Source organism: Lepidochelys kempii, chromosome 1 (assembly GCF_965140285.1).
Source record: "Lepidochelys kempii isolate rLepKem1 chromosome 1, rLepKem1.hap1, whole genome shotgun sequence".
Classification (NCBI taxonomy): Eukaryota; Metazoa; Chordata; order Testudines; family Cheloniidae; genus Lepidochelys; species Lepidochelys kempii.
In genome coordinates, this window is record NC_136380.1 from 286210594 (window position 1) to 286236477 (window position 25884).

Sequence of the window (25884 nt, forward strand, 5' to 3'; positions counted from 1 at the left end):
ACAGTGTTAGTGCAAAAGCTGTCTCCAATTTTGGGGACTGTATTTATTTTTATTTAATGTTGAGTAAACAATTTTGTTGAGTTTTTTTTTAAATGTATGTGCTTCAGAGACAATAATGATGGGCACAGTTTTACAAGTCAGAACTAAATATACAGATCAGACTTGTCTCTCCCTTGACTAATTTTCTCACTAGGTTAACAGCTCACAATATTTCATGTCTTATCCTCCACATATAATCCACAAACACCCCGAAAACCAGAGCCCAATATGAGCCAGCCACCCTCATTCTGCTGCTCTTTCAATCACATACATCATTATAAAGTTTCTGCAGACCAAATTAGGCTATCAGTAACACCTGTGCCACCCCACTGTGTTAAGCTTATGCCCTCAGTGATGCCCATGCAACTCCATTGACTTGAAGGATGTGCTCAGGTGCAATTGTACTTTAAGAAACAATTCCACTGATGGAATGGTATCTGTCTCTCATTCAAGTTTCCCTGTATTGTCTCTGTGAAAGTAACAGAAGAAAAAAAACAGTAAAAAAACCAACACCAACATTTTTTGTCACTGTCATCAGCATATATAAATGAATGCACACAGGCAACAGGTTTGGGACTAAACTATGACACTGTGTCAGCATGGCACATACAGCACATCATACTATTTTTGTAGCTGCTAAGCCATAATTATATCTACTTTCATTCTTTACAGAATCCTTTCAGATAACTATTATTGCTGCAAAGTTATAGGAAGTATTGTACACAAGTCTTTATAAACCAAGAGTTAATATGTTGCATCTCCATTCTTAGCAAGAGAACCAGATATATTTAAAGCAGTGAGGAGACAGATTCTACAATAAACAAAAAAAACCCCTTACTGTTAAACTTATCAAACTTCTTTTGCAGAACTAGTTTCCATATGAAGCTACACTACAAGCTGTTTGCTATCTCTCTCTCTTCCTTCTCAAAGAGCAATCAACATCTTACCCATGCACTTATTTACAGAAGACTAATGGGACTATCATCTTAATGGTAAAGTATGCATGTATAGTTCCAAAATATATTGTTCTTTTCAACAAAATGTTAAAGATGAACATTTCACCTAAAACAGGTGAGCATATTTAAAATCTATATAGTCTCTTGAACAATGATCTTATTACAGTGAAATTATTATTAGAAACAAAGCAGGTAAGATATTTCTCATTTTGACTATATACATGAAACCCATCTCATATATATTACAGGTAATTAGTTCAATAAAAATGTACAACTATTCATTGAGAGTTTTGGGAGGATCGCTAATAACTGCTACGCTCTTTAGATCTGATGACACTTAGAAGGTCTGGTAATTTAAGAATAGCAACAGGAGTACAACCATTTTCAGGAATACCTGTATCCATTAAATTCTGCTCTCAGTTACCCTGGTAGTAAATCTATTGCTCTGAATTTATACCTCTGTAAAGGAGAACAGAATTTGGCCCTGTAATGTTGTTTCAGGAAATTTAGTTTCCAGTTACATGGATGCTTTAACATCATAGAATCATAGAATATCAGAGTTGGAAGGGACCTCAGGAGGTCATCTAGTCCAACCCCCTGCTCAAAGCAGGACCAATCCCCAATTAAATCATCCCAGCCAGGGCTTTGTCAAGCCTGACCTTAAAAACTTCTAAGGAAGGAGATTCTACCACCTCCCTAGGTAACGCATTCCAGTGTTTCACCACCCTCCTAGTGAAAAAGTTTTTCTAATATCCAACCTAAACCTTCCCCACTGCAACTTGAGACCATTACTCCTTGTCCTGTCATCTTCTACCATTGAGAATAGTCTAGAACCATTCTCTTTGGAACCACCTCTCAGGTAGTTGAAAAGCAGCTATCAAATCCCCCCTCATTCTTCTCTTCTGCAGACTAAACAATCCCAGTTCCCTCAGCCTCTCCTCATAAGTCATGTGTTCCAGACCCCTAATCAGTTTTGTTGCCCTTCGCTGGACTCTCTCCAATTTTTCCACATCCTTCTTGTAGTGTGTGGCCCAAAACTGGACACAGTACTCCAGATGAGGCCTCACCAATGTTGACTAGAGGGGAACGATCACGTCCCTCGATCTGCTGGCTATGCCCCTACATATACAGCCCAAAATGCCATTGGTCTTCTTGGCAACAAGGGCACACTGTTGACTCATATCCAGCTTCTCGTCCACTATAACCCCTAGGTCCTTTTCCGCAGAACTGCTGCCTAGCCATTCGGTCCCTAGTATGTAGCGGTGCATTGGATTCTTCCGTCCTAAGTGCAGGACTCTGCACTTATCCTTGTTGAACCTCATCAGATTTCTTTTGGCCCAATCATCCAATTTGTCTAGGTCCCTCTGTATCCTATCCCTACCTGCCACCGTATCTACCACTCCTCCTAGTTTAGTATCATCCGCAAATTTGCTGAGAGTGCAATCCACACCATCCTCCAGATCGTTTATGAAGATATTGAACAAAACCGGCCCCAGGACCGACCCTTGGGGCACTCCACTTGATACCGGCTGCCATCTAGACATGGAGCCATTGATCACTACCCATTGAGCCCGACAATCTAGCCAACTTTCTACCCACCTTATAGTGCATTCATCCAGCCCATACTTCTTTAACCTGCTGACAAGAATACTGTGGGAGACCGTGTCAAAAGCTTTGCTAAAGTCAAGAAACAATACATCCACTGCTTTCCCTTCATCCACAGAACCGGTAATCTCATCATAGAAGGCGATTAGATTAGTCAGGCATGACCTTCCCTTGGTGAATCCATGCTGACTGTTCCTGATCACTTTCCTCTCGTGTAAGTGCTTCAGGATTGATTCCTTGAGGACCTGCTCCATGATTTTTCCGGGGACTGAGGTGAGGCTGACTGGCCTGTAGTTCCCAGGATCCTCCTTCTTCCCTTTTTTAAAGATGGGCACTACATTAGCCTTTTTCCAGTCATCCGGGACTTCCCCCAATCGCCATGAGTTTTCAAAGATAATGGCCAATGGCTCTGCAATCACAGCCGCCAACTCCTTTAGCACTCTCGGATGCAACGCATCTGGCCGAATGGACTTGTGCATGTCCAGCTTTTCTAAATAATCCCTAACCACTTCTTTCTCCACAGAGGGCTGGCCACCTACTCCCCATGCTGTGTTGCCCAGCGCAGCAGTCTGGGAGCTGACCTTGTTCACGAAGACAGAGGCGGAAAAACAATGAGTACATTAGCTTTTTCCACATCTTCTGTCACTAGGTTGCCTCCCTCATTCAGTAAGGGGCCCACACTTTCCTTGGCTTTCTTCTTGTTGCCAACATACCTGAAGAAACCCTTCTTGTTACTCTTAACATCTCTTGCTAGCTGCAGCTCCAGGTGCGATTTGGCCCTCCTGATTTCATTCCTACATGCCCGAGCAACATTTTTATACTCTTCCCTGGTAATTTGTCCAATCTTCCACTTCTTGTAAGCTTCTTTTTTATGTTTAAGATCTGCAAGGATTTCACTGTTAAGCCAAGCTGGTCGCCTGCCATGTTTACTATTCTTTCGACACATCGGGATGGTTTGTCCCTGTAATCTCAATAGGGATTCTTTGAAATACAGCCAGCTCTCCTGGATTCCTTTCCCCCTCATGTTATTCCCCCAGGGGATCCTACCCATCAGTTCCCTGAGGGAGTCAAAGTCTGCTTTCCTGAAGTCCAGGGTCCGTATTCTGCTGCTAACCTTTCTTCCCTGTGTCAGGATCCTGAACTTGACCAACTCATGGTCACTGCCTCCCAGATTCCCATCCACTTTTGCTTCCCCTAATAATTCTTCCCAGTTTGTGAGTTTGTTGAATTAGGAACACTATTGTAGAACCAGTCAGTGTTTTGAAGTAGATGTTAAGAAATGTAGTCAGTCAGCTGGTATCACCAGTTATTACCATGTCTTTGCACCATCTGGGAACTTGCAGTCTTAACCCCAGTCTTTCAATCTTTGCAGTTATGTAGGTTTTCTGATTTCAAAAGTGACTGTCAATCACAATTTTATTTGATGTGCTTAAAAACAAAAAAGAAAAAAGAAAAAGAAAAATTGTTCATAGGGTCAGGCAACTTCAGAATCTTTTCCCCATCTTGCAATTATATTTTCTGTATCTCACAGATTGTGACTTGCATAGGAAATGATCTTCTGATCTCCATTCTTCATCTCATCTCTTAAAATGGTACCGAAGCTAACCAGACTACATAATGATTTTGGAGTAGGGCATAATATGAGATAGTGGAAGAGTCTTCTAATTCAGATTTGAGGTCTTGAAAAAGTCTTCTGAAAGACACATATCCAAATACATTTAGCACCTTGTCTTGTCAATGCCTGTAAAGATTTACTTAAACTTGAAAACTCCTTTTTAAGTCTGGAATGATAACTTGCCATGCCTAGAAAACTATTCAGTTTCCCAACATAACATTTCTATTTGCTACTTTAACTGCTTGGACAGAATAAGTATGACGAGCCATATTTGTAAAGGTATTTAGGTGCCCAAAGATGCAGATAGGTGCTTTTGAAAATCCCACTAGGCACCTAGATGTCTAACTCCCTTTGAATGCAGGCATCTAAATAGATTTAAAAATCTGGGTTGAACAGTTTCTGAAGAAAAAAATATATCCATAAACTTACTTATAAGATTTACTTTTATAAAGTCATATTGAAAAATTCAGACACTAAAAAATAATAATAAAAAATCCTTCATTACTTTTGCTCTTTTCAAATTTCATAATTTTAATGATTATAACTACAATATAAATAATATATAGGACCATCACTACAGTTTAAATAATTGGCTCTTATCAGTTCTTACATTGAAAGACCTCAGCTGTTGAGCTTCCAAGAGTCTTTTATGTCTTCAACTGTCATGTGGAGGCGGTCTCTCCATGCATCTGGAAGCTTCATCTAGTTCAAGTTGATGGTCCCTTTGTTTAAATCCTACTTTGAAACTGCCATTTAAGAAGGAGCAGGGTCAGTGTACTTGTGCCACATCAGCTGTCCCTAATGAGCTTTAAAAGACGGTACCTTGGCCTAGAGAAGGAGACACCCGGAGTCCCCTCAAAGGGGAGTCAGTGAGAGCCTGAGAAGTGAAGGTATAAAATTCCCTGGGGATTATAGTTTAGGGTGAGCTGAAGAAATGTTGTTCGTTTTACCTCTGCTGAAAAATAAAAGTGCCTAAAAGAATTTGTTGGCATGACAGAGGGGCTTCTGTAGGCTGGGGAGAAGCCCTGCCATGTTACATTGTGTTTATTAGATGTATCATGCCATCTATGGTCAAGGCCGCTTTGGTGCTGCAACAGACTAGAAATTCTGCAGCAGCTTCAGGTATATTCAAGAACTGAGGTTTTTACTGAATATGAAAATAAATATTGTCATATTAAATTAATTTTACTCTGCCCCTGAATTTATGTACTACTCAGACCAGCATGGTGTGACACTCTGTCTCCATCTGGTGGTGGCTAGGCCACATAGAGGTTTATGAGCCTGCTACAGCCTTGGGTGAAAGAGGTAGGTCTTTTTGCTCAGGAAGTAGAGGTTCGTGCATTAAAATCCATTGGTCCCTATATATCACATTTTTGGATTGACAATATAAAATTGCATCAGGAAAGTTAACAGGGGAAGCTGGAGTTTTGGCAGCTGGGCAGAAAACATTTGGGACTTTCATCACTTGGAAAGACTTTGGACACATTTTGGGATTGTGGGATAAACATATTAACTGGATGGTTCTGTTCAAAAGATAAATGTACACTGCCAGGCCTGTAGTTTTAGTAGGAGTACCGGCTGCACCTGGTTAACAGATACAGTATTTAGATATTATGGGGATGGGTGTGACAGTAACCCAAAGATAAATAACAGTGTATGGAGACCCCATCTTAACAAGCTTTCCTCGGAGTTTGTCGTGGCATTATGTCTTGCAAAAGCCTCCAAAGAATGAGCGGTTCTCCACCGCCCTTTGAACAGTGTACCCTCTCCTCCCCAGGGCTGCTCAGCCTACACAAGGGCACAGCTGACACTGTGGCCCAGATTCTGGGTCCTATATGCCACTCTTGTGGTTTCAAGGGGTCATAAAGAGGTTGGAATGACATTCCCTCCCTCCTGAATGGCTAGAGTGTGCTCTGCTCGATGGTTCTGAGCAGTGGAACAGCCCATAGGAAACCATGGGGAGGCCCAGTGGCTGCTTTGACTTTCTCAGGTCCTGTTCTGGCTTGTGAAGCAGCCCAGAATCTGGGAGTTTCAAATGGCTAAAAGACACCTTTGCCCTCCTGATGCCCTAACTTGCACGTTAGGCACTGCACAGAATTTGGCCCCATGTTCCTTTGGGAATTGTTGCTTTTGATTGTGTATCTTTTAACTTAGTTACACATATGGTTTTTTTCATACCAATTTCCTTTCCTCCAAAGTGTTCTTTGGATATTTCACAATCTCATACCAATTTCAGAATATCAAGCAGTTTCATCTAAGACCTCGCAGATAGTCATCTCAAAATTTGTGCATACAGTAGATGAATTTTGTTTCATCATCATTCTTGTGAAAATTGCAGGTCCATGTCACTCAGCCTTTTCAGATATTATGCTGTACTCTCACGGATGTTTTTTTTGTCTGTCCTGAATTTAATTCTATTATTTTTCAGTTTCAAACTAAAATATTATGTCACTGCAGCTTGGTGCATCCCTGGTCCTTACAGTTTTGGACAACGTAATTCAGTACTATCAGATCCATATTCCATTTACCTGGTTTGATAATTAGATGCTACGGTTTTCAGATCTTGCAAGAACAAAGTTATGCACCATTATTAGATTTAGTGCAGTCTGAAACAGGTGCAGACTGCAACCTATATAGTTTATTAGTTATCAGAAATAAAAACCCTGATTTTATTTGTGTTGTTGCATTAACTAATCGGATGCATTTTATGTTGTACACCAAAGCAAGACTGGAAAAAGTACTTAGTGAATGTTGTATTTTTTCCTCCAATGTTCGCATCTCCATGCTGAGATCAATCTTGGAATATAATCAAAAAATTAATTGGTGCCTTCCTTAGTATATGAATGGCTATGCTATAAAATGTTGTAAATTTCAGGTTTTTTTAAACTAAAAGAGAAAAGCACATGTTTATTATATTACACAGTTAAAATATTTATTCAAGAGTATCATGGTCTGATCAACACTGCAAAACCATTTTAGCAGTGTGAAATGCCAAAGTCTCTCCCTGTAACTCTCTTGAGAAACTCCACCTCACATTCATCTTCATCAGTAACGATGCCATGGAGCATAAAAGAGAATTTCCTGGACCCTTTGTTCCATGTCATCCTCCACACCTGGTGCTGCCTTGAGCTGTTTCTTTCAGGTCAGCTTACATGATCTTGAGCCATGTATTCCTGGGGTGCACTCCAGGTAATTTCCAGCCAGTGGACAGTAGCAATGTGTCTGCTCTAATTGCATGTGAATGGATGGATTCAGGAGTTTGGCTGTCATACTGTTTGAAGAACTTAGTTTGACTAATTGGGGGAGGGATAGCTCAGTGGTTTGAGCACTGGCCTGCTAAACCCAGGGTTGTGAGTTCAATCCTTGAGGGGGCCATTTAGGGATCTGGGGCAAAAATTGGGGATTGGTCCTGCTTCAAGCAGGGGGTTGGACTAGATAACCTCCTGAGGTCCCTTCCAACCCTAACCTTCTATGATTCTAATAGGCTGGCAGCTGCTCACTGAGTTAGACAGTATACAAGTATAGGGAGTTACTTTGTCAGACCATTCTGTTCTAAGGATTCATATTAAACAGCATTGGTTGAAGGCATGTAGGCATCTATTGTTATCATTCCCTGTGATAGTCTTGCTGACATAGAGGAGCACTAAGGTCAGCAGTTCGGTCTGGAAACAAATGTTAATTTGACAAATGCAGCTAGTGGAATCCCACACAATACCACATTATGCTATCCTCAAAGGAGGGGTAGATGGATGAGGCATATTCTGTACATAATTGTAACTTGGTTTCACTCTGTTATAGCTAAAAGATATATTCCATGTAACTGATGTAAAGAGTGCTCTTATAAGATGAAGGAATGGAGACATGATGCTTTGCTGGGAAAGAGGTTTTTTCCTCTATAAGCCCTTGTTATTATTCTCTTGTGTTTTCCACATATAACAGATACCTCATTTATCAAAATCCTATTGTCACCTGACAATACACAGAATGTTTACTTTAAGTGGTTTAATCTATATTAACTTATGTTTTGTACACACACACACACACCTCTTAATGCCGTCGTTTAAAATTCTGAACACTTTTAATGCAGGAGCTGTATATTCTGAAATAGTCAAAACTGCTAATGAATATTATTTATAATTACTGTCATCATGTACTTAAGCAATTACTCATTTACCAGATCTGTTTGTGTACTCAGCAGATGGTGTTGTTTGGATAAAGAATGAATCATTTCCCCTAGAATAGGCACACAATGGCCCAACAACAACCTTTGCAATAAAACTAATTGTGATGTATCAAGAGTCTGACCCTCCATGAATAAAGTCAATGGAGTTTTGCTCTTCATTTCACTGGAAGCTAAACTGGCTCTTAATCAGTTATCATAGTTTAATCTGTTCTGATAAAAGCAACAGCATGTTAAGAGCATGAAGTGTTGTACTATCTGTTTTGTTTCTCATGTAGAGATACGACATTGTGCATAATACCAACCAGTGAATCTCAATATTACAAAATCCTTGTGAAATTTGATGCTCTTGTAGCAGTACCCTATGGCCAGACATGCAGAGACACAGAAAAACATGACCATAAGATGCTATATTGTCAATCAACAATAAATGGAGAAAACAGACTACATATAACTCCAAGTTTACATGATTTGACACAGATTTTCTATAGACTGCCCTGCAAGGCAAGACAGGTGAGCCACTAATGTGTGAAGAAATGTGACTCTGATAATTCTATTGGGCTCAATACATCAGTTTGATACTATCACAAGGGCATTTAAGTGTCATCCATAAAAACCTGCTGAATTTTTTGTTAACGCCACCAAGAAAAAGTCACCTTCAAATACAAAACCAAGTCCCATCTGCCTTCAGTTACCTAATTATCTGCATAGATGGCCACAAACATTTGTGGTGATACAGCACAACTGTTTTTAGGCAGAAGTCTGCATCCTGACACAAACAGCCTAAGGACAGAAGACTGATACTTGGCTGTATGTTTAAGATCTTCTCAAGAATGAATCTGACTTTTGTCTTGCCTCAGAAAACCATATACTCTGCACAGGAACAACAGATAAGTAACTTATTCCCTCTTTAATGGCACATTTTACTCTATAAAGTAGCAAAAGTACTAACTTAATTTTTTATATTGTGTTTTAAAGTTTTTCTGTCATTCAATATTCCAGGGCTGTACATAGACTGTACTTATTGTTGTGAGCTTTTTTGTCTTTATTTTTTAGCAATACCAATTTTGCACACAAAGTTAGTTCCTTTAGTAGAAGCATAGAACAAAGGAAAAAAGTCTGACCTGGTATAACTCCACTGTAATTCCATGGAATTACACACAGGAATGAATCTGGCTCTAGGAAAGATAGGAATAATAGTAAGAGGCAAATATGGCTCCACTGGGAGCTCTTTAACAACCTGAAAATCAAAAAGGACTCCTACAAAAAATGGAAGTATGGAGCACAAAAGAATAGCATAAGCATGTAGGAACAAAATCAGACAGACTAAGGCGCAAAATCAGTTACACCTAGTGAGGAAAATAAAAGGCAATAAGAAGAGGTTCTTAAATGCATTAGGAACAAAAGAAAGATGAAGAAAAGTGTAGGTCCCCTACTTAGCAGGGGACAAAAGCTAATAACTGATGACATCAAGAAAGCTGAGGTGTTTAATGCCTATTTTGCTTCACTTTTTACTAAAAAGGTTAATGCCAGCCAGATACTCAGCACAGTCAATATTAACAAGAAGGGGGAAGGAATGCAAACCAAAATAGGGAAAGTACAAATTAAAGAATATTTAGACAAGTTAGATGTATTCAAGTTGGCAGGGCCTGATGAAATTCATCCTAGGGTACTTAAGGAACAAGCTGAAGCAATCTTGGAACTGTTAGCAATTATCTTTAAGAACTCTTGGAGGATGGGTGAGGTTCCAGAGGACAAGAGAAGGGCAAACATGCCATTTACCTTTAAAAAGGGGAACAAATAAGACGTAGGGAATTATAGACCAGTCAGCTTAACTTTGATTCCTAGAAAGATAAGGAACATAATCAATATGTAAGCACTCAGTGGATAATGGGGTTATAAGGAAGAGTCAGCATGGATTTGTCAAAAGGCTAACCTCATTCTGGGGTGTAGTGACAGGAGTGTTGTATGTAAGACATGGGGTGGGGGTAATTGTCCCATTCTACTCGGCACGGGTGAGGCATCAGATGGAGTTCCGTATCCAGTTCTGGGCACCACATTTTAGGAAAGATGTGGACGAACTGGATACTGTCCAGAGGAAAGCAAAAAAATTATAAAAGGTTTAGAAAATATGACTTATAAGGAAAGGTTAAAAACTCTGGGCATGTTTAGTCTTGAGAAAATAAGATTGAGGGGGGACCTGATAGGTCTTCAGATATGTTAAGGGGCTGTTAAAAAGAGGATGGTGATCAATTGTTCTCCATGTCCATTGAAGGTAGGACAAGAAGTAATGGGCTTAATCTGCAGCAAGGGAGATTTAGGTTAGATATTAGGTAAAACTTTCTAACTATAACGGTAGTTAAGCTCTGGAACTGGCGTCCAAGGGAGATTATGGTATCCCCATCACTGGAGGTTTTTAAGGACAGCCTAGACAAACACCTATCAGGGATCACCTAGGTTTATTTTGTCCTGCCACAGTGCAGAGGGCTGGACTTGATGACTTCTCGAGGTCCCTTTCAGCTTTACATTTCTAAGATATGATGTCTTTTTTATCCACTCCCTCTAAAGATTTACTTTAAATATTTCATCCAAACAAACTGTCATAAATATAAAGGGAAGGGTAACCATCTTTAATACCCTGTAAAGTATTTTCCATCCTGATTTTACAGAGGTGATTCTTTTACCTTTTCTTTAATTAAAATTATTCTTTTAAGAACCTGATTGATTTTTCATTGTTCTAAAGAGCCAAGGGTTTGGGTCTGTACAAATTGGTGAGGATTGGATTATCAAGCCTTCCCCAGGAAAGGGGGTGTAGGGTTTGGGGGGATATTTTGGGGAACGACATCTCCAAGTGGGCTCTTTCCCTGTTCTATGTTTAAAACGCTTGGTGGTGGCAGCATACTGTTCAAGGACAAGGCAAAGTTTGTACCTTGGGGAAGTTTTTAACCTAAGCTGGTAAGAATAAACATAGGGGGTCTTTCATGCGGGTCCCACATCTGTACCCTAGAGTTCAGAGTGGGGAACGAACCCTGACATAAACCATGAAATTTTTCCAGTTACAAAATTTTAAACACACACTTAGTCCTCATATTAGCGTTCTCTAGCCAATTAAAAATTCTTTACTCAACTTTTGAATTCAAACAAGTTTTAATCTTGTTCTAGAAATGACTATGCCTGCCCCTGTTCTTCTTTACGAGAAATGTTTTATGTTTCTTCAAGAATTTATTCAGTTAGGGTCCAGTTTTTCCTCTGGCTTGTGCCCAGGATGGAGGGTGCAAGTATATCCCATGCACTGGCCAGAGACAACAGAAATCCTTGCATTCAGGGATGCATATTACTCCAAAAAGGGCACAGATGAGGTAAGGCCATGCACCCTGAGGTGCTCACAATCCCTTCACATACTACTCTTGGGGTGATGTAGTTTTGCATTATCCTCTATTCAGGGCTGGGCCTAAAATGATACAATTTGAGCCCTGTGTATTGATCAAAATTTCCCTTTTCATAGTCCTTCCTGCCTCATTCATAAACAACCAACAGCAATACTGCAAATGTCCACTCTTCCCTCTTCCACAAAATGCAGGCCTTGTCTACACTGGGGCCTACCAGCCAGCAAGGGAGCCATACTGATGTTACTGTTGAGGCTACACCAACATCACTGTATGCCAACACCATGCACTGTAGACACACAGAACTAATGGCATAAAAAACTACGATTTGCATCACTGCTTACCCTAAGAATTTGAAGCCAGGGTAAGCTACACCACTGCAAGCCAGTTTACTCCAGTGCAGCACCATATAGTCCTCCTTCCAAGACACATGTCTTTTCTCTCCCCATAACACACTTTTGATTTCTCTGTTGACCTTTGTGTAACCACATATGCTTATTCTAGGTGAAATTCAGAGTAATTGGGCGGCATGTGGGGAACTCTCCAGGTGTCGGAATTCACAAGTTTCTTGGTTTAATGCTGGAACTGAGGCCACATCCCTCAGTACCCCCTACAAAGGCATTCCCAGCCACTGGATCTGCACCCCTCCATTGGTCTGCTCCCAAATCCTCCTGCTGCTGCAACTGTTTCAGAGCCAGTGCAACAGGTGCCTCCACGATGCACAAGGGGTGTGGTGTCACAACCAGGACGAAGGTGGTCAGACCTAGCGGTTGGAGCAGGAGTTGGGAGTCAGCCGAGTCTAAGGCAGGTCAGAGGGTGAACCAAGAGTCAGGTGTCAATCAGGTTACTAGGAGATGAAGGTTGTGCACCAGGTTACAGAGAGCAATTGAATAGCAAAGTCAAGGATAAACCAGGGTCAGAAGCCAGAGTCTAGGCTCTCTCACAAGTAGGATCTGAAGCAGAGGAAGGCAGGCCAGGTTATTGCTCAGACAGCTCTCCTTCATGGCTTCCTAGTTTAAGTACTGGTATTGCCCAATCATCAGGTTGTCAGGTTCTGCCACTCAGGTCCTGCTGGGTGGTACTTCTGGCCTATCTCCATGCCCCTCCCACTTCCGAAATGCTCCCTGCGCCAGGGACTGCAGGGAGAGAGGTGTAAGAGCTAGTTATGCTGATTCTAAATCCACTGGCTACTTGAGGGTGGTTTCAAACTCCTTTGCAGTGTCTGAACAGCACAAAGGGAGCAGAGACAGGTGGTGCCGCAGTCTGCTCCAATACTCATTAAGGGATTAAATAGTAGGGGCCAAAGTTTAGACCCTGATTCCTCCATAATGCGGAACCATCAGGAGTTTCATGGCCCACTTGCTTGCAGAAGTTATACAAATGTTATACAGAAGTTATACAACTTTCTCATGATGTAGAAGGTTCCCTTCTGAGGTGGCTTTATAATGGATGTAAGTGGAAGCCAGGCCCTAGGGGTGACATTCAGAGAGGTGCTACAAATGCTCAGTGTTCCCTTACTGCTTTCTCCTCCAGTCCAGTGCCAGTGTTCCTCTCTGACAACTAGCCAAGGGGGATTTCAGAGAGGTCATGCAGGCCAAGAAAGGATCTCTTGGTTAACAGCAGAACTAAGAGTGGTCCTCCCAGGCAAACATGGCAGGAGGGTGAGAGAGAGAGCAGGGTGGTGGGGGAAAGCAATTGGGAGATTTGGAGGCAATTATACCCACCCTCTGATAGAGGGTTTGCCAGCCATTTGTTACTCAGAGTTGCAATTTAAGAGCAGTGAGACTACTTAGTTTTCAGTATGACCCTTTCATTTTTAAGTGGTGTGTAGCCAGGAGATTGAAAATTTTCTTTACAATATGGAACACAGTGCTCTGATATTTGCCTTTGTCATCTCACAATTAGATTACCATAACATACTATATCTGGGGCTTCTTCTTAAATTCATTTGGAAGCTGATGCAGAAGGTGCCAAATCACTTCTTAAATGAGTATCTAACTGTGTGCATATTATACCAATACTCTGTGATCTGTATTGGCTGCCTGTTCATCTCTGGGTGGAGTTCCAGGTGTCAGTTTTGACCTACAAAGCTCTAACTGGCCTAGGACCTGACTGCTTGAGAGATTGCCCCTCTCTCTGTGCCAGACGGTCACTGCTGCAACCAGTGGATGTGCTCAAGCTGAAGCTTTCTTAATATAAAAGGAAAGGGGATTGTGGCAGGGCATTTTCCATGAGAGCCCCATTGCTTTGGAAATCGTTCCTTGCTCTCTGGTCCAAAATAGTCCAGGTTTGTTGCCCTTCTTTTTATTGGGCTTTTGGGAAGGGAGATGTTGCTTGAGAGTGGTATTTAAGGAAGGTGGGGTATTTTTCTTTATTTTTTTCCTTTGCTGGGAGCTCTAATTAGCTACTGTCACATATGTGGAAGTTGCTGCTGGTTTTGTCTTTCTTTGGTTGAGTTTAAAAATAATTGTCAAGGAAAAACAGAGACTAGGATAGGTGTCTTTTGTCTGTGGTTATCATCCTGATTCATAAATAATGTTAGGCCCCTTTGACAAAGGGTGCATTTATTTCTGTTCTAAACCCTACGGGCCTTATCCTCCTACTGCCTGCCTAGTGGAACTGCACAGAGGTTACTCCTGCCTTGTACGTAAACTGTACAGAACATTTAATGTTAATCCTCTAAGAGGGGATAAGAATGTTTTGAAAATGTCCCTTCATTTTGAAGGAGCTAGAGTATTTCTTCTATAGTTGAAGGCTATGATTAATCAATTTGATATGCCTAAAACATTGCACCAAATTCTGCTCTCAGTTACATTAGTCTGAGCCAAAGGAGCAACTCCATATTTGCAGTAATGTAACTGAGAAGAATCTGACCCACTGGAAGGAAACAAACAACCTTAAGTTGTATGTAAATGATCTGTAAAGAATTCAGAAAGCAGTGCATGTGAATGAAGAATTCTTTTTGGAGAATAGACAAGTAAAAAAGAAAGCATTTTGGCTGCAAAATTGGGTAGCGGTTTTAAGCATTTGAAAGACAAATGACATTAGAGAAAAGACTGGGTTAACAAGGGAACACTTGAAGAAAGTCTAATCTTAGCTGGCATGCTGACTAGGAAGGTCAGCCCAGTGCACGCGTTCTCAGCTGGAGTCGGGCTCCCTCTGCCAGGCCAATTGTCCTCTGCACTTCAGATACCAAACCAAACTGAAGGTGCCTTCACCCTGCCAGCTCCTTATATTCCAGCAGCTTAAAGAGAGTTTCCTTTTTCCTGTCAACTTATGTATAATTTCCTTATGCTACAAAGAAGGGAGGTTGTGTGTGTGAGTGCCTTTTTTTTCCTCTCAGAGTAGCACAAGGCTCTTTAGAAAGCAGTGTAAAGACTCATTCTTTAGTACTGTGTTCCCAGCCAGTAAGAGTGAGTCACTTTTTAAAAGAAGCTTTAATTTGTATTTTATTGATTTTCATACTCATCCTTCTGTAAACATGAAGAATGCAATTATGATCTACCTGTTTATATTTTAATACTAAAAAAATTCCTATTAAGAAATATAAAACATTTGTGATTTAAAATACACTGTGAAAAATTCCAGTTTGTACACACTTCTAGTTTATATATATGTACATATAAATGTCATGAGCAAAATTTACATAGGGGAAAAGAATCTGAACAATTTTCTTTTCAGAGTAGGTATTTAGGGCTAGATTCTAATCCTGATTTCACTGCTGTAAATCCAGAGTAACTCTAGAATCTGGTCCTCAGTCTATTGAAACAGTGAAATTATATTAGCCACCTTTCTGGGCCAACTTTCCAATTGTCAGTTTAAATCATATAGTAGCCATTTATTTTATTTCAGTTCGAGGACAGCAAGAATTGTTTAGCATGTTTGAAATCTGTAAACAAGTATTTCCTGAAGATAAGCAGGTATTTTACTAGCCGCACCACACCTGCACATTGTCAACTGATCTGGAGGTTGCAAGAAGACTTATAAAGGCTTGCTCTTGCCTGAGACGCTAGTCTGCTATTTGATCTCCTTGATATCCTGGAAGTGATTTCAATTTATCTCAGACCATGAGGCACACAGGACTGAGTTTGTATCATAGGGTGGGGAAAAAAGATAAACAGAAAAATGTGTAAGCTTATTCAAGGATCATAGTGGGAGGAAGGGGTTTTAGGTTTTGTGTATTCTTTTAATAAATATTACCATAGCCCTTTTTTGTAAATGTCTCAGCAGTTCAGTTTGTTTCTGGGAACATAATTCTACTACTTTTTAAAGATTTCAGTATTTTTAAACTTCAAAATATTCCAAATTCAGTCCTTGGAAATTTTCCATGTCCTTAATAGCACATATTGAATATATTGTTGTGGGAAATGAAAGAAGGATATCAGAATTTGTTTAAATGAGATGTTGTAACCACTGAAAAGATTTTTTGATCTGTTTTTCATCTATTTTACCAGCACAAATAATTTTTTTCTTAATTTCAAAACTAGTTTGCCTTAATGTCAGACGGCACTTCTGTGAAACACTAGGCAAATCAAACTTCTAATTGACATATGCCTAGACAAATTTATAATTTACTCAGAGTTAAATCTTAATTTGATGCAAATAAAACTTAATAAATGAATTTATGAAGCAAATCATAAAGGAACAAAAACAAATCATCATACTATCTATATCTAAAATACAAGATTATGAAAACAGTAAAAGGCCTGTGCCTGCATTTCTCTTGCACTCACACCTCTCCACTGAATTGACTGACAGTTTAGGTGTGCAAGAAATGCAGGATTTGTGCTCCTTGGGTAGAATTGCCACTTGTAATAATTTTACCTTTCCCGCTGTGGAGATAGATTACCAAGAACATATAACTTCTTATAGTTATAACTTAAAATGGTATCACATAAGTTTAAAAAGCAGTTCTTCAGTTAGCGTGTTAATAAACCAATTCTTAAACTTTGAAGTTGGCCAGATTTTATTTTTTAGATTATCAGTTATTTTGGAGATGATGGGTGGTTGCATGATTAAAACATAGAATTGGGAATCGGGAGTTCTGGCTTCAGTTCTTGGCTCTTTCACAAACTTTCATCGTGACGTTGGGCAAACCACTTTCTGCCTTGGCTTTCCTTTTCATTGCAAAAATTCGGGATAATACTTCACTAGCTCACAGTAATGGTATGAGGCTTAATGGGAGTTCCACCTGTGAAGGACTTACAGATCCTGGCTCTTAGTGTTCGCTGTAGTACAGTATACTACAGTGTTCGCTGTAGTGTGTTTGCTTTAGTGTTCACTGTAGTACATTGATAAGAAAGTGACATATTCTTAACTTGCAACTGAAGTCCCTATGCTGCCCTCTATCAACACATGGAATTCACATTAACATCAATAGGAATTGTGTACATGCATTTAGCAGATTATGTAGGTTTAAGTATGAAAAATATAAGTTGAACTTAAAAAAATCAAATAGCATGTGATATCAAATACACAACTTTGAACAACATCAAAAAGATTATTTTTATAAGGGAGGGGAGAATTGCTATGTAAGTGGGAAATGTTGAATTCTGTAGCTGGGTCCTTCTGTAGACTTCATTAGCTATACAGCAATAGCACCATAGCACAGTGTGCACGGCTTTCAGTCACTACAACAAACTCATCTCCTGTATCTCAAAATACAAAGTTCAGGATACCTGAACAACCTCTTTCTGTCCATTTTTAATTTCCATTTTCTAATTCTCATCAGGAAGTCACTATCTCTTTTTCTTCATCTGGTAAACTATTCAGATAAGATAAGGGGGTGGAAATATGACAAAATAAAAACTTACAGTGGATAGTACTCCTGATTATGTCTATTACCAGGTCAAATACGTATAGGAAAGGATCTAATAATAACACCGGTTTCATAGGAGGGGAGTTAGTGTAAGGGTTTGGACTCAAGCAATCAGCATGTTTTGGGGGAAGAATTATTGTAATTAGTGAGAGTAAACATCTCTGTTTTTCAGCAAAAGAACTATGAAACATAAAATCTGGCTGGCAACTATCAAATGAAAAACACTTTTGTAGCAAATATGCATGTTTTAAAATTTGTCATTGCTTATCCACATAAAGAAAATGAGACATGACAGTTCTTTGTTTACACAGGGCCGGAGGTACTCCACTGCATAATTAGGCAATGTTTTATCAATCAAATGATGATAGTCCTGAACAAATGGTAAGGACTAGTGTCACACTTTTTAAACAGTCTCATTAATGACTTTCTACAGGACTACTGGAATAATGCATATAGATTGTCTTGGTCCTTTAAAATTCCTCCTTTCCTGCACGGTATTTTCTACCCTTCAGGACGTATTCCATTAAATAACAGTGAATTAATGAAAAAACCCTAGGAGACCCTTCCTGCAAGACACGAGGAATTTTAGAGGGGTAGCACCATTCTTCGAGAAACAGATCAGTAGAAGGTTTCAGAGTAACAGCCGTGTTAGTCTGTATTCGCAAAAAGAAAAGGAGTACTTGTGGCACCTTAGCGACTAACCAATTTATTTGAGCATAAGCTTTCGTGAGCTACAGCTCACTTCATTGGATGCATACTGTGGAAAGTGTAGAAGATCTTTTTATACACACAAAGCATGAGAAGGATTTTTTTTTAAAAAAAACAGCAGCAGTCCACAGTACCAGCATTAACATCATCATGCTCAGCTATGCTTTCCTTTTTCACAAATTAGTTAAGAAACAGGCCCTCAAGAAATGGGACACTTTTCCCAGTTTTAGCATTTATCCCATCAAGCTAAGTATTTTATTTCTGTCTTTACTACATTCAGAATAGTTACTCCAATTATGACTCTTCAAAGCACACAGTAAGCATCAAAAGCTGTTTCTCTCTTATACTTCGAGCCCCAGCCTGCTCCTTTTGAAGTCAATGGCAAAATTCCATTTGGCTTCAAGACTATACCCTTATTCAATATTGTATTGTGTATATGAAAAGTTCTGTTTTATTATAGAGTATAAACTGTCATTCATTAACAATTATCCTTGCTTCTTAAAATATGGCAATTCACTCTGAAAAGTCTAAATTTACTCTAAATAGTACAATAAACTAAAATGAAATGGTCATAATAAGTAATGATCTTAATAAATAAGAATCTTAATATGAGGCAACTTAACTGATGTAGTGAACAACACTCTAGAAGGCTAACAAGCCTCAGCTGGTAGAAAATAGTAATGTTCACATTTTTAAATTATTTCAATGTCAGAGCAATTTTAGAAACTTGTGTATTCCTGTCAAGTTAAATTTCGGAAACACAATAATTGAACAAAATCTGTTTTACCATTACTTGAGACTACATCACCAAATTTAAACTATAGCCAGAGCTCTGCACAACATACATTTAATATGCATATGCATATTCTTCTTTTCAAGCAAACCATTTTGTTTCTTTTATCAAAGCTTTATTTTCACTCAATTTAGCTCCCTCTCAATATATGTTTATTATTCACACAGCATCTCTTACCTTGTTTGTGTTACCAAGTTTCACGCCCATAGGTGAAGGGGAAAATTAATTCAGAATGGTTCCTCCCCCCCCCACACCACTTGAAGTTTGGATTGGTAATCCCATCAAAGCATCTTTATGGTAAGGAGTATGTCAACAGGAATAAAAAAAGTATGGATAAACACATTCAGCATCAGATATACTGTATCCAGATGCAGAGAACTTGGACTCCTCTGTAAAAGTACATACTCAGAAATGAAGACAATTTATAGTCAGTAAAATTAGTGCCTTGTACTAATCGATTCAAAACACAAAAATCAAGACAAGCAAATCAGTGACCAAACATAAATAAATAAAAATAAAATCACGGTTTTTTCGTTCAAAATTTTCCCCTTGTACCAACTCCTATCCTCAAGCCCAACACAACTCAACACATACAATAGCAAGTGTACAGTCTTTGATTTATCTGCAAGCAGTTAAATAGAGACTCAGTTGAAATGTTCAAATCACGCGAGTATCTCTTGTCATAAAGACCAGGGCAGGGCTAGAGGATCTGACATAAAGTAATAATTATCTGACATATGAACAGCTCTTGTACTTCCAACCACCTGTTTCAGCACAGGGCTAGTTGGATCAGGAACACGTTTAAACTACTGTTTCCTCCGCATGTTCTGGGTGACGGATTTATTTGTTCTGAATGACAGAAAACAGCAGCGCTGTATTTGAATGTTAGCGCTGCATTTTACCCGCTCTCGCTGCTTTATTTTATTACCTTTCAAAACCCTCGACAGATCAGTTAAAGATTAAATCGGCAGCACTTCAAAGCCTTGTCCCGGGAAGGCAAAGGTAAAGTTAACGTCCGTGTAGCTCTAATCCAGGTTTTGCTGTTGCCTCACTTTTAATTACCCAATAAATGGCACATCATATAGCAATCCTGTAAGTAAATCAGCCCGTCTGGTTTGGGTAACGCTAGGGCAGACCGACGTCTCTAAACGCTTTATAACCAATTTCTTGATTAAAAGGCGCTTAGGAACGAACTGAAGTGGTGGCTGTGGAAATGGATTCCAACTATTCAGCCCTGGAGCAAGATAGTGATCGGGAGCATCGCCTATGGAGGCGGCTGTCAGCAGGCTCGGGTTAGCGCAGGGAGGGCAGGCACAGCTGGGCTTTCACAGCGCTCTCCCGAGGGAGCCGCTGGCGCGGAGCCGCTCTCCGCCGCCTCCCCAGGTGCGCCATCGGCCTCCGCTAGGCTGAGCGCCCACCTCGCAGGCAGCTCCCCGGCGGTGCCTCGCTCCCCACCCTTGCAGCCAGGGGCCGAGCGCCAGCTGCCGGTCCCCACCCCCCGCGGTCCCCACAGCGGGGGCGGCCACTTACAGGTAGGAGGTGAAGAGGCTGAGGTTGGTGGGCACCGCTGTGAGCCCCCGGTCGGAGCAGTCCGCCCTGAGGAGCATCCCGTCCTGCTCACACTGGCACAGAGCCGGGCAGCCCCTCTGCCGCCTCCCGGCGGGGCTCGCCAACCCCCCGCTGCTAGCCCCAGGCAGCCCGAGCAAGCAGAGCAGGAGCAGCGCGCTGGGCGGGCAGGAGGTGTCCATGGTGCCAGCGGGCGGTGGCGCTGGTAGCCGCTGGGCTCTGCACCGCTGTCCTGTAGGGCGCTGTTTTCACCCCCCGGCTCAACCGGAGCCTGGGAACGAAGCTGCCGCAGCCCCAGCTGCTGCTGCCGCTGCAAGGAAGGCGCCTGCCCTGGCGCGGGGAGCTGCTGCTGCTGCTCTTGCAGCCGGAGCCTGGCCTGGAGCGCGAGCTGCTGGAGCCCGAGCTGCCGCCGGCGCGCTGCGCTCTGGAGCAGCATCTCAGTTTACACGCTGTTTTAAAGAGCCGCAGCCTGCCCCGCGCGCCCACTGACGCCGCCCAAGCTTTGCCCGCGGCCGCGCTCCTGGGGCCTGCCAGCGCCTCTGGGAGTTCCAGGAGGGGGAGGGGGAGGGGGAGGGGGAGGGGGAGGGGGGCGTTCTTGGCCCCTACCTGCCGCGCGTGCTGCCTGTGGAGCGCGGCAGGCGGTGCACAGAGCAGGGCCAGTCCCGGGGAGCGGCGGCGGCGGGCTGGGCCTTGGAGCGCCAAGGCGTGCGGGGCAGCCCCTGCCGGCTCAGCCCCAAGGCGAGAAAAAGGAGTAGGGCAGGGAGCTGCTTGCAAACCAGGCAGTGCCGCCAGGTTCCTCCTGGGTGCCACGTGCCGCCTGTGCGGCGAGCTCCCCCAGCCTCAGCTGGGAGGCACTGGCTGAGAGCAGAGGGGTAGTATTGGGAGACCATGTTCCCGAAGTGACTAAGCCTTTTTGGCTCCTTTGAGTTTTTACCCTTAGGTCTTATCCAGTATTTAGATGAGATCACACAAGGGAGGCTTCTTGGGAAGTTTAATTTCACATGGAGTTGGCCTTGCAGTAAAAAGCACATTTTGAGGACAAAAACAAAAGGAGTACTTGTAGCACCTTAGGGTAAACTGAATGCATCCGATGAAGTGAGCTGTAGCTCACGAAAGCTCATGCTCAAATAAATGGGTTAGTCTCTAAGGGGCCACACGTCCTCCTTTTCTTTATGCGAATACAGACTAACACGGCTGCTACTCTGAAACCTGTCGTTTTGAGGACAGTTTGACTGGCCTCTGAAATGATTTCAAGTCAAATGCCACCACATGGCTCCAGCTTCTGACAGCACATGGGACCCTCCTCCTCCGAAGTCAGACAATCCCACAAAATTGGGGACAAGCAGCCTGTATGTGTTATTATTATTTATTACTGATACTTCGGCTTCATGGGTTAGCACTGCAGAGATAAGTAATTTTCAAACGTAAAAATGATATAGGGTCTGGGCTGTGTAGAAATGTGGCACATATTGGGCTTGAAATGAAAGACATTCCTCATTCTGGGGGACAGTTTAGTGGCATGTCTGACCTGATCAGACCAGCTGAAGTAACACTATACTTACAGAGCAGGCAGTTGTCTAGGGCACTTTAGTATCTGATTAATTTGAGTGGCTACAGGCTTTGAGGGGTGTCCATTTACCAGTTGTCATAGGACAGGAAAGCTTGTTGCACCAGTCTGTAAACTAGCATCACCTTTACTCCAGTAAAATGCAACACCAAAGCTCATTCTTTGCAAGAGTAGAAAATTCCTGTAACATTTGCTGATTTCACATTTTGAAAAACAAGCTCTAACATGATATGCATAGTGATTTTGTACTGATCACACAGCTATACAGTATTTATTTTATTTATTTAGGGTTAGAGCAATATAAAAAGTGATCATCCTTTTAAAATACATTTCAAAAGCTGAAAGCTAAATTAGGGGCAAACTTCTGTTGTCTTTCTATGAGAACTGGGTGCGTAACTCCCATGTGCGCCTTTAGAGATCTCTCCCTAAGTTAATAAGGTTTGGATTTGCAGCGGTGTAAATTGGTGTAGTTCCATTGACTTCAGTGAGGTGGTGCCAATTTATACCAGCTGTGAATCTGTTCCTAAATTTCTATTCATCTTAATAGCTCTGTAGGGGTGAGACTTTTATTTCTCAAACTCAATTAGACATGAGTTTAGGTAGTAAATGTGTCCTTATGGTACATTAAGCCATATCTATTGGCATAAAGCAAGTCAAAATTACATTTTCAGTTTTATGGGGCCAATCCTAAATTTTGATTGATGGTCAGGGATTCTTGTCATGAACAAGGAGAACCTTGCCCATGGTAGCAATCCCCAGCCTTTTTCTGCACCTTAGATGGAACAAAAGATGGATTTTGGCTGTGGGAGGCATACAGGCAACCTTGTAAGACAGAAGATGCATCAGATCCCACATGTATCAAAATGCATTTTGCACCAGTCACGAGCCCCAGATTTGTGTCTGGTTACCAGTTTACTAATCCAACCCCCACTCCTGTCCCCACTGAAGTCAGTAGCAAAACTGCATTTACTACAATGGGAGTAGGATTGTGCTGTTTGTGACTAACTGGTAGATCAGACTACCTGGGTATTGGAGAGCATTCATGAAAGGATTATGGCCCTGATGAATCCAGAGGATAGTCCAAAATAATGGCCTAATGAGAAGTCCAGGAAGATAGCATATAAATGGATATATCTAGTTTGTAATTCTTGTTCCCCACTGCACCATCATTTGATGTAATATGAGATGCATTGGTAGCCTTACGCTGGAGCAGAAATGCTTTATTTAAAATAAATAAAAATAGCTTCTATTCTTCTGTCATGTAAATCCATGTCCACCAGAGCACTGAGAGACTCTCCTTTGCAAACACCCTTTCATGTGCTCATGATAACAATGTCTGGAAGTACAAGGGACATGTAAGGCATGAATGGATGGGGAGAAAAACTGTGCAGGATACAGTGTTTACTCTGTGCAACCACTGAGACACCTTGGCACCTGCCTCAGAGAGCAGTTTCCCTATTTGACCGCTTTGAGTGCTGCTTACCGCTGTGCAGGATAAATACCTTTGTTTTTGAATTACATGATTTCAGAGTAATCCCTCACTGAATACCATTGAATAGGTTCATGCTTGTGGGCTTGTTAAATGACAGATATCTGAATACTTTACTTTCATCTATGTCAAAATGGCAATTTCAAAAACATGCATTGCATGCCACTAGAATGTTTAATACACTTTGCCAAAAGATGCCAGAATAACTTTAGTTAATAAGTAAATATTTTTTCATAAGTACAGTGAAATCATATTTACACAACTTGGTGGGCTATTATAGACATATATAATTTGTTCTAAAAGGTAGAGTCCATTGTTTACCCTGCTCATTTCATGTTGAGGATATAATCAGTAGTATGCTGGATATCTACTTCCTTCAGATAAACATAGTTTAATTAATTAGGAGGGGCAGAGAAAGGTTTAACTATATATTTAATTTAGGTATTATTTATTTTGCATGAATACTTTTGTTCAGCTAATACATGACTTTGAAATATTAAAAAATAAAACATAGCTTTATTTAATTATACCTAATATAAGCATTAACTTTTAAAAGAAGACTGTTTTAAAAAACTCATTAAAAGCAGGATGTGGTGGGACGGGGCACTCTGTATGACTAAATTTAAGTCAGACCATTACAGTTATTTTGTTTTAGTATTTCTTATATGTAAAGTCCCTTGTTTCCCCATAAGGAAGAAAGAAAAACAAAATTTGTCATTTGAGATAATGCATGAGTAGGGCTCTACCAAATTCATGGCCATGAAAAACACATCACAGACCATGAAATCTGGTCTTTTTTGTGCTTGTCTCCCCATACTATACAGATTTCACAGAGGAGACTAGCATTTCTTAAATTGGGGGTCTTGATCCAAAAGAGAGTTGCAGGGGAGTTGCAAGGTTACTTCTGCGTTGCCTTTAGAGCTGGGCGGCTGAAGAGTGGTGGCTGTTGGCTGGGTGCTCAGCTCTGAAGGCAGTGCCCTGCCAGAAGCAGCACAGATGTAAGGGTGGCAATACCATACCATACCACTCTTAGGTCTGCGCTGCTGCCTTCAGAGCTGGGCAGCTGGAAACTGGCAGCTGCTGACTGAGGGCCCAGCTTTGCAGGCAGCAGCTCTGCCTTCAGAGCTGGGCTCCCAGCCAGCAGCTGCTGCTCTCCAGCTGCCCAACTCTGAAGGCAGCGTTGCTGCCAGCAGCAGCATAGAAATAACCATGAGACCCCCTCCACCCCAGCTCCTTTTTGTGTCAGGACTCCTACAATTACAACACTGTGAAATTTCAGATTTAAGTAGCTGAAATCATGAAATTTATGATTTTTAAAACTCCATGACCATGAAATTGACCAAAATTAATTTGGTAGGGCCCTATGCATTAGTTGCTGTTATTGGTCCAAAAGGATATAAGTGGTACGCTCACAGTTCCTCAGAGGAGCTTACAATTTCTTTGGGAATGATCCTTCAGAGCAAATATGTTTCTAACATTTAAGCATATTCTACTGTCGCTACAATCCTGGCCCCATTGTTATCAATGGCAAAGTTCCTATTGACTCCAGTGGAGCCAGAAATGGACCCTTGTTTCATAGCTGATAAACACAGCTGATAATTGTCTAAGCTGCACTATCTGTAAGGTATTTTACTACACTGGGGAGTCTTTAATGTGATCTGCAAGTATAAAAGACTTTCAGCTCATTTAAAAATGATACATAAAATAATGTACCTGTATTTATGGTTTATTGGTACAGTACACCATGTTGATGGAATTTTGTGTATTTACAGTATTAAATGCAATATTATATACATGTTGTCAGTGCACACACAAAAATATAACAATTCTTAATGTATAAATTTAAGTAATTTATTAAATCTGGATATTTCAGACATATCATGGATTAACAGCCTGCAAAATTAGAGGCTTACACAGAAGCTGCTTTTTAAAATACAGGAGTATAAAAGAACATTGGGAAGCACCAAACTTCTAATATTATTTCTCTTCTACAGCTTAGAATGATTGAAAAGATTTTTAAAACTGTGGCTAAAAACATCTCCCAGGATGAGAATATAAATTTCAGCCGTATAAAATTCTAACACCACCATCTCGTAACAGTTGCCACAGCCTAAATAGGGTTTAAAACAGAAGTGTCAACAGAATACAGCAGCCACTGCTTA

At 41.0% G+C, this 25884-nt stretch overlaps 1 protein-coding gene across 2 annotated transcripts in view; it reads right to left on the reverse strand.

Annotated features, from left to right (window-relative positions):
- The window catches only part of LGR5 (leucine rich repeat containing G protein-coupled receptor 5), a 127024-nt gene extending 106023 nt beyond the window's left edge, over window positions 1-21001 (reverse strand). For both annotated transcript variants that reach the window (XM_073327781.2, XM_073327778.2), the window contains exon 1: window positions 20631-21001. In XM_073327781.2, coding sequence (XP_073183882.1) covers window positions 20631-20848 — 218 coding nt within the window. In that variant the 5' untranslated portion in view covers window positions 20849-21001. The remainder of the gene's footprint in view (window positions 1-20630) is intronic.
- Between the last annotated feature and the right edge of the window lie 4883 nt (window positions 21002-25884).